The 13644-nt window shown below is 43.7% G+C and overlaps 1 protein-coding gene across 8 annotated transcripts in view; it reads left to right on the top strand.

The window, feature by feature from the left end:
- Positions 1-12784, top strand: part of CRHR2 (corticotropin releasing hormone receptor 2) — a 218456-nt gene extending 205672 nt beyond the window's left edge. For 7 of the 8 annotated variants that reach the window (XM_061586324.1, XM_061586330.1, XM_061586323.1 and 4 more), the window contains one exon: positions 10513-12784. In XM_061586324.1, coding sequence (XP_061442308.1) covers positions 10513-10653 — 141 coding nt within the window. In that variant the 3' untranslated portion in view covers positions 10654-12784. Of the gene's footprint in view, positions 1-5325; positions 6699-10512 lie in introns of those variants that run through there. The other variant, XM_061586328.1, reaches the window with a different exon arrangement.
- The last annotated feature ends 860 nt before the right edge of the window (positions 12785-13644 follow it).

Raw genomic sequence — 13644 nt, 5'->3', positions numbered from 1 at the left:
ATGATCACTTTCCGGTCGGCTCTCAACCGAACACAATGATACCGCCCGGAACAGACCCTGGGATATAATAAAAAAATCAATTGTCGAACCTCCCCTACTTGCATGATAGGTAAATTCTCCAGTATAATCCCCATTAACCCGACCATTCACTAATATTAAATTCATTTTAGTTAGAAGTTGCATTAAACAGAAACCCGCATAGTTGATGCCCTTGTCTCTCGAGCATCTATTTGGGACGGATGCAAGAGTATCCCCCAGAGGTGGTACCATATGGAATCTAGAGTAGAGAGTTATATCATCTGGGCCGACTCTAGCATTGAAGTCCCCCGCTATAATTACCAGTGCTTCAGGATGTTGTGCTGACAGACTATGTAAGTATTTGCCAAGCTTTTCAATATTGGCTTTGGCTGATTTTTTTGTTTGAGCAGGGGGGAGATATACATTGACAAGAAGAAGAGTCGACCATGAAAATCTAATAATTAAGGAGGTTGCAAGATCCTTAAGGGGGTTCAATTTAATTATAGACGCATAAATTTTGGTGGATATAAGCATGCATAGGCCACCTTTGGATCTGCCTCCTTTGTTACTAGGTACAGCCTCTAAGCAGTGGGCAGAGAAACCATTTAAGCCTAAATCTCCTCCAAGCCAGGTCTCTTGGAGGAAAATAATATCAAAGGTTTTAAGGAAGTTTACAAATGATGGATCAAATATTTTGTTTCTCCACCCAGCAATATTCCAAGATGAAGCTGGACGTGCAAGCATGTTTGCTTAAGACCTTGTCAGGGACGAATGGTTTGATGTGATGATACAACATCCTGACATAAGGCTGTGGAAAGTGGCAGGTCGGAGTCCTGCCAGCATTCAATTTTATCTAGTAGTGGGTCATTTCTACTAACATTGGAAGTTATTGGGTGCAGCTGTCTGGTTGAATGACTCATAGACTTAACGGGTTTTGACGGGGAGCCCTCTTCGTGAGGAGCAAGCTATCTCCTGGCTGTCCACATAGCAGTAGTGGTTTTAGAAGCATCACTAATGATAGCAATTGAGGACAGCTTCATTGATGGAGAACTGCGTATTGAAGATGGAACTATTAGATTAATTTCTGCTTCGGTTCAGATTGAACCAACGTTACTTTTGACAACAGGCTCTTCCAGGAGTAGATTCACCGAAGGGATAGGCTCATCCATATAAGTTGCCTTAGAGATTTCATAATCATAAGATTGGGCGATTGCTTCCTCACCAGGCCTGCCAATCGTCAACATTCTTTTTAAAGTAGCTATTAGCTTATATATTCTTGCAAAAATGTCCGCTTGTATCTCAGTAGGTAGAGTAGAAAATATATTAAGGAGGTTCTGTTCCTCTTCTACAAACTGCTCCTGATCCACCTTTGTGTCCGGTGCCACAATAGGCAGCTCAGTAGATTCCACCATTTCCGAGTTCGGTCGGGCCACAGAGCTTGGTATCCGAGGTTGGGCCAACGGTGCTTCCGAGTATAAGTCAATAAGATTATTGTCCAAATTATACCCAGAATTTAGAGAGTGCTCGGGTATTCCAGCTTTGAGAGACAAGACTAGCCGAAACGGTGGCACTATATTCTCAAAAACTCTTACTATAGTAAGACCCTGTGCTGAAAATAGGTCTTTATATTTAAACAGTCGCATTGCTTTACCTGGGTCTATAAAAGATATAATGGCACGTGCATTAGTGTAATTATAGAATAGATAGTCTATTATGCCGCCCGACTCGATCAGCCACACAGGGCCTTCTTCAAAAACAGCTGGATTGGCGGGAACTAGAGAGAGGGCTTTCTCAGTGGCGGCCCCCACCTTCTGGAACTCCCTCCCACAAGTTCTACGGCACGCCTCTTCCCTAAATGTCTTCCGAAAAGCCTTAAAGACCTGGCTCTTTCAACAGGCCTTCGGGATTTCCAGGGAGGGCTAAATGCTATGATTAAATGCCTCATGCCCTGTATTATTATTGCTTTTGCTGTCGCACTGTTCTATTTTGTATTTTGTATTATTGTATTGTGTTTTAATTTTTCACATGTAAGTCGCCTAGAGTGGCCATTGGTCAGATAGGCGACGCATAAATTAAAATTATTATTATTATTATTATTATTATTATTATATGGGATATGTCATCCGCATTGACCCTATTTGGAATAATATTCTCCAAAAGATTTTGAAAGTGTGTCCTACGCTCCTCTTGCGTAACGGATCCTGCTGGTTTTGGATAATTAACTATAGCTAGTTTAGAGCGATTCAGAACAAGAGACCATTCCATATTTCTCACCCATCTAGAGGGAGATTTAGAGTCTTGAATCCTTATTGACCAAGGGTCTTGTAGGTCCAGCCGCTGGTTCTGTAGTATATCCTTAGGATATGAACGCAAGGGAGAAATTTCCAAAAGAGCTTGTGCAGTTTTTCCACTTATAGACTGTTTCTGTTCTTGCTGAGGAGCTCTATTCGATTTTGTCTTTTTGAGCTGTTCCGGTGGAGTCTCAAGTAATTTAAACATTTTTTTAAAATTCATATTACATCTGCAGTGTCTTTTTAAGTTTTTAATGTTTTTACTCTTCTTGGTCTTCAAGGTAGCGCATAGTCTCTTCATCTTAGTTGTAGCTCTCTTATTTTCTCTTCTAATAGGACATTTCGGTTGAGCATTCTGATTTATAACCAGTGTTAGAGGGGGGGTTGTAACTTTCCCTCCATGGTTTAGGTCTGATTTTATAAATGCTTCCGTTAGAGTTGTTAGAAGCTGATTTGTTTCTGTTAGAAACATTAGAATCCACTTCAAAATCATCGTCATTTCAAAAAGCCATAGTTCGTTTGGCTCTACATTTTTTATATTCCCAACAAATAGTTCCTTATCCAGCTCCTCATCAGGTTCCATTTGAGTAGGCTGGGTCGGGTCTTTCTTTTCACCATACTCTTCTATTGTGCTGGGGAACTGAGTAATGCAGCATTTATTTTGTTCAGACTTCAGATTTTCCTGGGGTGAAACCAAATCCCCCACACTTATTGCCTTCTCTACCCAGTCTAGCTCCTGAGCCAGATTTACAGTAGACGGATCAACATAATCTACATAGTCATAGTGCTTGTCTGAGCAGTTATTAATTGACCAGTCCAGGACTGGGGCAGCTTGACAGGAAAATTCAGGAGGGGCTTCCGTAGCTTCCATAGCTTCTTTTACTTTTACTACTTCACGAGCTGTCACATTAGTCTCATTAGTGAAATAGAACTGAGTAATTTTTGCCTCCTTAGTTCGTGAGAGGTCTTTAGAAAGCTCACATAAAGGTTCAATACCCAGCTCCTTGTAGTTTTTCCTCATTAACACCATACTGGTTATCAGCTAAACTCCTACACCTTTAAGCATTAGTATGCTGAGTCATTCGACGGGGATATGCCAGGTCTATATCTACTCGCAATGAGATATAGCAATTGTTTATCCTTAATTTGTTTAAAATTCGTAATATAAATTTGTAATGAAAAATAAAAAGTGACTCACATAAAAGGGGTCTCTATTATTGGCTCTCCTCAGCAGACGCAGATCAAAAAGAGCAAAAGAATGTTGAGATAAATCAGTAATTGACGACGGAGGAGGAAAGTCTTGAGAAAAATATAGTTGGTATAAAATCTCCGGTGAGGCAGAGCAAATTGCTTAGCCTTGAGATAAGAGCTCTAAAAATTAAATAAAAAGCGGAGCTCCAGACTTAGCATCCTGCTAGATCGCCATCTTGTCCACTCCCCCCATGTTTTTATAGTGTATTTTATTTGTTTTTGTTTAAACGTTGTATAAGTTGCTTGAGGACCTTTTGGTATCAAGTGATGATGATGATGATGATGATGAATAAAACCTCTCCCTCCTCCTTCTCAGCATACATGCTCATTCACTCTGCCCATTGACATGCTCTCCAGGGTGCTTGGCTATGCACCTGCCTTTCCCCAACACAGTTTTATGCTGTTCCTGGAATCTCTCCTGCACTTTCGCTGTCTGTGCCATCACAGACGAATTGCACATCCTTTCCATTCCCCAGGTGCACTCCATAAAGGTTACGGAGGAGGGGAGCGGAGAGGAGTACAGGCCGAGGGAGAAAATTACGTGCATCTTTCTTTTCCGACATCAGAACTGAAATCCCTCAAAAGTCACTTAAGTTTCCTCCAGTGGAAAAACAAGGATTGCCTTAAATTAGCCATCTTCTTATGCTAAGCCAAAGGCAAGATGAGATGGTGTGTTACGGCAGTGGATTTGAGGCAAAGGGGCATGACTTCAGTTCCCCCACTCAGTGATGCAATCTCTCAGTGCTCTGGGCCATATAGTTCACTCTGTGATCAAGGTGTACAATCCAAAGTGCACTGATGACAGTGGTGGTGGTGTTAGGAAGATGATTGAGTATAATCACTGGTCTTGTATGGCCTCTCTAAACCCAAATAGCTTTCCTCTGAGGAAATGGGACCTTATTTGTTTATTTGTTTGTTTATTTATTTGTTTATTAAATTTATATCCCGCCCTTCCTCCCAGAAGGATCCCAAAGCGGCAAATGAAAACACTAAAAACACTCTAAAACACATTCAAACAAAACATAATTTAAAACATCTTTTAAAAAAACTTTTAAAACATCTTGAAAAGTAATTCTGACACAGACGCAGAATTTAGGCACCCACCTTGTTGCACGAGTACTTACGCTTGCCATTGGCTTTTTGCTGGTTATGGAACAATACCCCAAGCTCCCTGCTTGCTGGTTGGTCTTCCATGCAGCCTTATCTGGTAACCATCCCCAGAGTGAGCTGTCCGTGGTTCTGACCATTTGTATCCCACCTTGGACTCCTTACAACAAAGGTGGGGAATCTTCTCTGGCTTGCAGATCTTTCTCTCTCCACCCCTGCTGGGCCATGTTTAACAGGTGGGCAAAGCCACCCACCTGTCAGTTACTTGACATCACTATGACCTCAGGTGATGCTGTGCTTTGAAGCCACGATTGTTGGGAACCTCCATTCTTGGGGGTTCAAAGAGCAGTGCTGGGCTGTTTGAAAGCCCTTGTGCAAGCAGCCCCATCCTGTTCTTTAAATCTCTGAAAACAGAAAGTTTAAAGAGCAGCATGAGGCTCTTTGCAAAATGGCTTTCGAACAGCCTCATGCTGTGCTTTGGCTGTTCGCACCTGCTCCCAGCAGGGGAACTGGTGCACAGAGCCAAACTGAGCAGGATTAAACACCCACTCATCACTTGTTTACAAGGCTTCCAAGTAAACCCCTGCAGACTTCAGCTTAGAACAGGTAATAGCCTTGTCTTTGCTAGTTTTGACTTTCATTTCCTGTATCTATCTAGTGCCACATATTGCCGATTGGCTGATTGGAGCTGGAGTCCATTAACATCTGGAGGATGCCATGTTGGCCATCCCTAACCTAGTGGCTCCAGAATATATTCTGAGTGAAGACAAGCCTCCAGTCACAATGCATTATGCTTCCTCTGTCTCAAAATGAAGCAAAGGGATGCCAGTTCACACAAAGGAGAGAACAGAACAATTGAGGCCTGCAACAAAATGTTGGGTTGGATTTTTTACCTACACTGTAAATTTAGCTTCTTCCTGGTTTTGCCATTTGATTAACAGCTGCAAATTGCATCAAGTCACATGTTGGCTCGGCCATTAGTCTTCCCTCTCCCTTCCTTCAGACAGGTTGCCCACTTTTTCTTTGGGAAGGACCATAGCTCAGTGGTAGGGCATCTGTTTAGGATGCTAAAGATCCCAGTGATATTTATTGATAGGCATCCGTCTGGTGCCCACAACTGATGCATTTTCTTTTGAGAAGAGGAAAACCAATCCTTCAGTGATTTAAAACACTAGTGAAAAATGCTTGAAAATAGCTGCCACCCAATCATTACCAACCATGGGTGGCAACCAAAAGGTACTTAGGGGATAGGCAGAAAGGCACGTCTGTTTTTCGAGTTCTCTGTCGGTCTCTCTTCACAGCTAACCCTTCCTAGCAGCTGAAAGCAACACAAGGTTGGTTTTTACCCACTTCTGTTGTTTAACTAGCTTATCTCTCTCCCTTGGCAGCTAATCTTCCCTGCTCCTCTCCCTCCCAACTGTGAGGAAAGATTAGCCAAGATGGGAGAGATAATGCAGAGAAACAACAGGAAGAAACAGCTTCACCTTGTCTTACTTCACCTGTCAAGAAGGAAGGAGACTTCAGAGTTCTGTGCAGGCAGAGGCAGGCTACAGTGTGGTGTAGTGGTTAAGGTGTTGGACTGCGACCTGGGAGACCAGGGTTTGAATCCCCACATAGCCATGAAGCTGACTGGGTGACCTTGGGCCAGTCCCTGCCTCTCAGCCTCAGAGGGAGGCAATGGTAAACCCCCTCTGACTACCGCTTACCATGAAAACCCTATTCATAGGGTCGCCATAAGTCAGAATCGACTTGAAGGCAGTCCATTTCCATTAAACATGACATACAGCCCAGCTTTCAGGTCATGGAGTAACTGGTTCTATATCTAATCTAATCTGAGTGGTTTTGTACCTTGGAATTGTCAATGCTAAGATGTCATAGTGGCTTTATATATATATATATATGGCACTGATTCATAGGGTTGCCATAAGTCGTAATCGACTTGAAGGCACATAACAACAAATATATACATAACATACATACATATAAGCTGGCCAGTTATAGTTAAATAAAAAAGAACACAAAATTTTAAGTGTGTGTGGGGGCATTTTTATGCTTAATTTATATGCTTATTTTTGTATTGCTGGAATTTGTCAAATGGATTTGATATTGTTAACATATATATGAGTGTATATTGAGGTTTGGGAGTGACTCTTTTATTCTGTCCTTACCATTGACTGTTAGGCACCTTAAGTTGCTTCAGAGAAATAGCTGGGACAGATTTACATCAAAGAAAAATGAAAACGAGAGTGGGCGAGTTACTGAGTGGGTGAGCGGACTAGGACTATTGATTTTTAATGGTATTTTACTGCTTCTTTTGTTTCTTAAATTGTATTTTATTATTATGAAAAGTTTGAATTCTGTGGAATGCAAATTGTAAAGAAAAGGAGCAATAAAAATGCAATTAAGAATCATACAGGAGCCCAGCACATTACAATTGCTACAAGAGGCAGAAAAATCATTAAATGGTCTGTTAAGATCACCAGCAATTGTCAAGTGTGTGTGGCCGAGGGGAATTTGAGAACCACTGCCCTAGGAAAGGAAGCCCCTTGCAATTCCAGCACATGCAGTTGTGTTGGAAGTGTGGCAAGAATAACTCCTATTTCGTTCTCTTTGCATACCTAAGGGGAGATAGAGAGTAGGTCCTCCAGCTGACTAGACTGCCTAATGTTACCTGTGAGCCTCTGCCCTCCTTCCGTTGTAAACTGATACTCTCAGGGAGCTGACCTCTCTTCCATCCCCTACTTCTTGGACCAGCCAAGGCAGAGGAGACATCTTTGTCTCCCTCCTGTAGCACAAAGACAATGACCCAAGTCTGGCTATTGTTCCTCCAGCTTAGTTAGTTAACTAGAACTAGAGCCTTTCCTATCATCTTCGTCTGAGGCCCTTCTCCGGGTCCCAACCCATACAGAGGCCCGGAGAACAGTAACAAGATCTAGGGCCTTTTCGGTGGTGGCCCCCAAATTATGGAATGCCCTCCCAGATGAGATACGCCTGGCGCCTTCTCTGTCATCTTTTCGGCGCCAGGTAAAAACCCACCTCTTCACCCAGGCATTTTAAAGTATTTAAGCTTTTAATCTTATTTTTTTTAGTTTTCTTTCACTTTGTTTATATAATGTTTATATTGTCTGCGCAATACACACTTGCTGTATTTTAAATATTGTGGTTTTATCATGTTGTACACCGCCCTGGGAGCTGCTAGCTATAGGGCGGTTTAGAAATGCAACTAAATAAATAAATAAATAAGTATGTATTTCTTTTGATAAAGTTGACTTTTCTTGTTTTACTAAGTGTAAAGTCTCAATGATTCAAAGCAAGGTAAAAGCTTGCTTTCTCTCAGGTAAACCAAACACACTCACTCTGCACAGAAACGCTGAGCGAGCTACCCTTGGCTACGCTCTGCTAATTTTACCAGTTTTCCAACAAGCTGCATACTACTCCAATCAGGATGGTGTATGTGGCTTACACACATACACACACGTCATCCATCACAGCTTGTGAGGTAGGTTAGTCTGAAGGAGAGTTGATTGGCCCACAGTGGGGATTTGAACTCAGAGTTCCCAGGGCCAAATACTCCACCCACTATGCCACACCACCTTTTTGGCAAATACTTTGAGCGGCTCTCTCAGCTGGAGTTCCCCTTCTGAGTCTCCCTCGCATAGTATCATAGAGTTCTGCTTTTTAAACTGTGACCCACGATCAGGAAAACTAGTTCTTTACGCCTTTATGGGGGTATCTCAGTGAGGTCAGGAATTATGGGAAAGCTTTGCTGAACGACAGCGAGGTCCCTACTCTCCATCTTCCCCTGCAATGTGCAGCCACAGAGGTGTGTTGTGTTATCGGTCGCACATGCCACTTGTGCGTGGCCCCCAAGTTCAGTGCCTTGCAAGAGCCAAGTCACACCCCAAAGCACGCCCCAGAATGGTCTGCAATCAGCATGGGCCCAATAACAGATGCACAGAGCAACCTCCCCCACCCTGGTACCTTCCGGATGTTTTAGACTGCACCTCCCACCATCCACTCCCGATCATTGGCTCATGCTGGATGGGGCTGATCGGAGTTGTAGTCCAAACCTTCTGGAAGGCATCTAGTTGCTCTAAGAATATGTTAGGGGGCTCCAGGTTAAGGAAGGCTGGCTTAGATGTTCCTCAGCAAATAAGTTAATGTGGAATGTGGTTCCTGGAGGTAGACATTTTTTGAAAATTGCTGTCCTGGAGAGAAGTGGGTGGAGAAACTACTACTTCATCCAAGGTGGTTGTTTTCATTTCTAGTCGTTGGATACCAGTTCTGACAAAGCTGAATTTCCAATCAGCAATTCATCCAACTGGAGAGAGAGTAGAGCATTGTTAGCCTATAAAGTATCTCCCTGAACAGCAGGTTCTGCAAAGGCAAGATTGTGTCTTAGGAGCACCAAGTAACAACCTGCTTCATTATATATGTGCCTTTATTATGAATTCAGCAGCTTCAAAGTCTGTTTGTCATAACAGCCCATTATGAATCATGATTTAACCAGTGAGCTATCCACTTGCCTGCACATCACTGTTGAAAAGGGCTTTTCAGGGTTCCCTCAGGAAGGGTAAACGTAGTTAAGAAAGCATCTGTCAGAAATTGGAATCGCCAAATATGTAGGATAAGGGGAGTGGCCTGAGAGGTGAGACAACCAGAACTGTACATGACTACTACCAAGTGTAGTTGTATAATGGCATTATGATTCTTTGGAGTGAGGTCACTGGAGGCTGGTGGTATTTTATTGATATATGGCATACTGACACATGTATATACAGGCTGAGCATAAGTTGACACTTACACCATTAACACTTCAGCAGATTCTGCTCCCCATTGGGCTTCAGGGGATGCCAGGCCCCTCCAGAGCTTCCACAAAATCCCACAATTCTGACTCCCAAACTAAACTTCCTCAGAAAAGACTTGATGGCATCACATCCCACATGGAAGGGAAGCGAAACCGGGATTTCCAAAGGACTTCTCAGCGTGCTTCTGAATACCAGTTGCTGGAAGCCACAGGAGGGGAGAGTGCTCTTGTACTCAAATCCTGCTTGCAGGCTTCCCATGCGCACCTGGCTGGCCACTGTGAGAACGGGATCCTGGACTGGATTGGCCACTGGCCTGATCCAGCAGGCTCTTCTGGTCGTTCATCCATTCAGAGACATCTCCTTTACCAAAGCAGGGCCATTGTCCCTCTCTGCCAGACCATCACGACAGTCTCCGGCAGGCCAATGGGTTCCATATGGAACATCGGAAGCTGCCATAGCCTAAGTCAGGCCAAGGGTTCATCTAGCTCAGCGCTGTCTACACCAGGGGTAACCGACGCTGTGCCCTGCAGATGTGGCTCTCAACTCCCATCATCCCTGGCCCACTGGCCATGATGTCTGTCTCTGAGGGGACTCCAACCACGTCTGGAGGGCACCACATTGGCTACCCGTTTTACACCAACTGGCAGCAGCACTGCAGGGTTTCAGAGCAGGAATCTTTCCCAGCTCTACCTGGAGACGCCATTGGGGACCGAACCTGGGACTTTGTGCATGCAATGCAGATGCTCTGCCGTTAAGCCACAACCCTGGCCTCTCCTGACCAAACCCAGCCAAGAACCACAGTGCTGTTAGGGGACCCCCTCAGGTGGTATCCAGCAGCTCACACACACACACACTCACTCTCGCACACACACTCACTGACACATGCACTCTCACACTGACACATGTACTTACACTCTCACACACCCTCTCACACACTCACACATATACACTCACACACCCACACACTGACACAGCACTCTCTTTCACACACACACATGCAACAATGACCTCTAAAGAGTGTCTCTTCTCTCCACCAGGTACGTTCTGCAGCCAGGAAAAGATGGCATCGCTGGCAGGACCACCACTCCCTGCGGGTGCGGGTCGCCCGGGCGATGTCCATCCCAACCTCCCCAACAAGGATTAGCTTTCACAGTATAAAACAGACTGCGGCCGTGTGACCGGGGCCACCTCCCACCAGCTGCCTGTGGAGTTCAGTTCTCTCTTGTCCTCTCTCCACCCCATCCCCAAAAATACTCTCTCTTCCCGAGTTCCTTTTTTTTTAACCACCACCCCCGTTCTAATTTTCGCTACGAGGCAACTCTTGTGTGTCTTTGTGGATATCTTTCCGTTTCTGACTCGCTGCTGCTTTTGAGACAAGAAGGCCGAAAAGGAAAACAAGATGTCACTGCAGAAAGAGGAGCAAAATTACAGAAGACGAGTGTCAGCAAGAAATCTTCCCACATTCCCAAGACCTTAAAGACGTTGCTGCAAACAATCCCCAAAACAGAACCGCTCCATCTCTGCTATCCATCTCCTCTTCTGTTTCATGATTGCAGTTGGACTGTTCTACCATGCTCCCCTTGATGAGATATTCCCGGTGGTTTCATAGTTGCCTTTTTCCTCCTTGCATAAAGAGTTTCCCCCTGTAATTCAACACTGCACATCTACTCCTTTGCTCTATCCGAGCACTAACCTCGATCCAGAATGATGATATGATATTATTTCCCAGCTGTAACAGAGGGCATATATTCATTTCATGGAGACACTGAACTGCCACGTCGCGGAGATTGGTTAAATGAAGGGAATTGTATGGAGTTTTCTAAAGATCTGTGCCTTTCCAAGGAAGTGTGCACAGGACTGCAGCCTATTTTTTTTCATCCACTACCAGCAAGCGACGGTTCTTCCCCTAGTTGTGAATAGTCTTGAAGCCATAGGCCACATTCACACCACACATTTATTCCACTATTATTCCACTTCAGACAGTCATGGCATCCCCCAAAGAATCTTGGGAGCTGTGGTTTGTGAAGGGTGCTGACAGTTGTTAGGAGACCCCTGTTCCCCTCACAGGGATACAGTTCTCAGAGCAATTTAACAGTCAGTTTCTCTTCTGATAAAACTCTGGGAATTGCAGCTCTGTGAGGCGGGGGGAGGATTCTCTTAACAACTCTCAGCACCCTTCACAAATGACACTTCCTAGGATGCTTTGGGGGGAAGCCATAACTGTTTAAAGTGGAATAATTGTGGAACAAATGTATGGTGTGAATGTGGTCCTAGTCTTACAGCTCTATGCCACTTTACATGAGGATGCCCCTCAACCTCTAAAGGTGTTTAAAACAACACACATGAGCTCACAATAGTGGCTGGGGACAAGGGTATAAGATTTGTGTTTCTGGGTCACTTATGATCCCACAGGCAATGTCTACCACTTCATCTTGAAGGCTTTCATGCCGCCAGATACCATATGTCATTCATAACAGGGACAGCTACGCAATATTACTGTTTTGAGTGCTCGGAGTTGGCATTATCCATGCAACAGAAGCACTGCCTAGAAGACACAGATCCAGAAATCCCCTCCCCGGATGCCAATAACAGCTGTTCATTTATTGTACTCAGATAATAACCTGGGAATCTCTCATCCTTCATGGTAGCCTTGCCACATTCCCTTGCCATCTGCATGTGTTGCAAAATACAGCCACAGTCGGTCCTAGCCCTCAAGAATTTCACATTTGTCTGTTGGCCCTTCATGTACCTATTTTCATCATTTGTGGATCTTTGATAGCCGGAAAGCAAAAGCAAAAAGATCCATCCTGATTTGCACGTATTTCCTCTCCTGGTCACCTGGAGGTGAATCTCGCTTAGTGGTTTAAAAGTATGTTCCAATGTACAATGGAACATCCAAAAAGTGGAAATGTGGGAAGCTTGAAAACTGCATGTGGACCTTCTACATTGTTCCTAGGGTCTTTAGATCAGAATTTGCCTTCCAAGCTACATGTTGGTCCTGCTAGCAGTCAAAGCTTTGAAATTAACAGTCTCTGTAGTACTTTTGGAGATCTCTCTCTCCCCCAGATTATTTTTGCTTTTCCCTGGGAAGAGGACGATTGAAAGATGTCATGGCTTCTTTTGATGGGGGCTCAAAAATAAGATTTTTTTTAAAAAAGGGAAACTTTGTTCAAAATGATACAAAGATTATGATGATGAAGCTATAAGGTTTGTGCTGCATCAAGAGTTTCTAATCGGCATTGTGCAGTGCGGTCGACTATCCTTGGGGGCTTTTTATGTGACACTGAGATAATGTAAATATTTTCAATAATAAACACTTCTTCTGTTTTGAGTTTCTATTGATTTAGAGAGTTTTGATGATGATGCTGTTTACCAGAAAGGAGATGGAAATAGCATTGGTTTATTGGCAGGGACTCTATTTTGGATTTCAGTAGGATGTCAAAGGAGGGCTGCTTCCATACTTAGGACACTTTGAACTCTTAGGATTGCAGAGATTGCTGGTCCACAGTTAGTTGGAACATGGATTTTTAAATGGTTCCACACAATGCTTAGTGGCAATGCCCATCCCAACAGCTAAGATCTTTCTGTAATGTTTACTCAGATTGACAGCAAAGGTCCCATGCGACTTTAATTAGAAGCTTCCTCCTTACAGCTTTTGCCTCTAATTGCTTCCAGTTTGGTGTGGCTACAGCATTATTGATGAAGTGCCCTGTAATCAGTCAATTCCTATTCCTTGTTGGGTGAGGGATCATTAATTACTGGTTTTATAGTGAAATAGCAATATTTTACTACAAAAGATAGCAAACAAATTAAGCAGAAGACATGAATAATGAAAGCCCCTACCCCATAGAGGACAGAATCTGACAAAAAGGGGATGGTTCATTATTAATTCCCTGAGGATGCTGAACAGAAAGCAAATAAAGGCAAAAGCCACTAAGAGGAACCTTCCAATTAAAGGCACAGTAGCCCTGAAAGCTTCAATGGTGATTTACCAGTTCGCACTGAACAGTCTGGCACTACAGTTGCATATTAGATGCAGGGAGGGGATCACCACACATCAGGCCCAGAAAAAACACAAAATAAAAACCAGGATGATGAACAGAAACCATTGCAAGGCAACAGCCTGGTAACAGCATCATCTGGAGCCTCTATAAATATGAAGTGAGTGA

Source organism: Rhineura floridana, chromosome 10 (assembly GCF_030035675.1).
Source record: "Rhineura floridana isolate rRhiFlo1 chromosome 10, rRhiFlo1.hap2, whole genome shotgun sequence".
NCBI lineage: Eukaryota > Metazoa > Chordata > Lepidosauria > Squamata > Rhineuridae > Rhineura > Rhineura floridana.
Note: the sequence above shows the minus strand (reverse complement) of the source record. Positions and strands in the feature narration are given on the sequence as shown.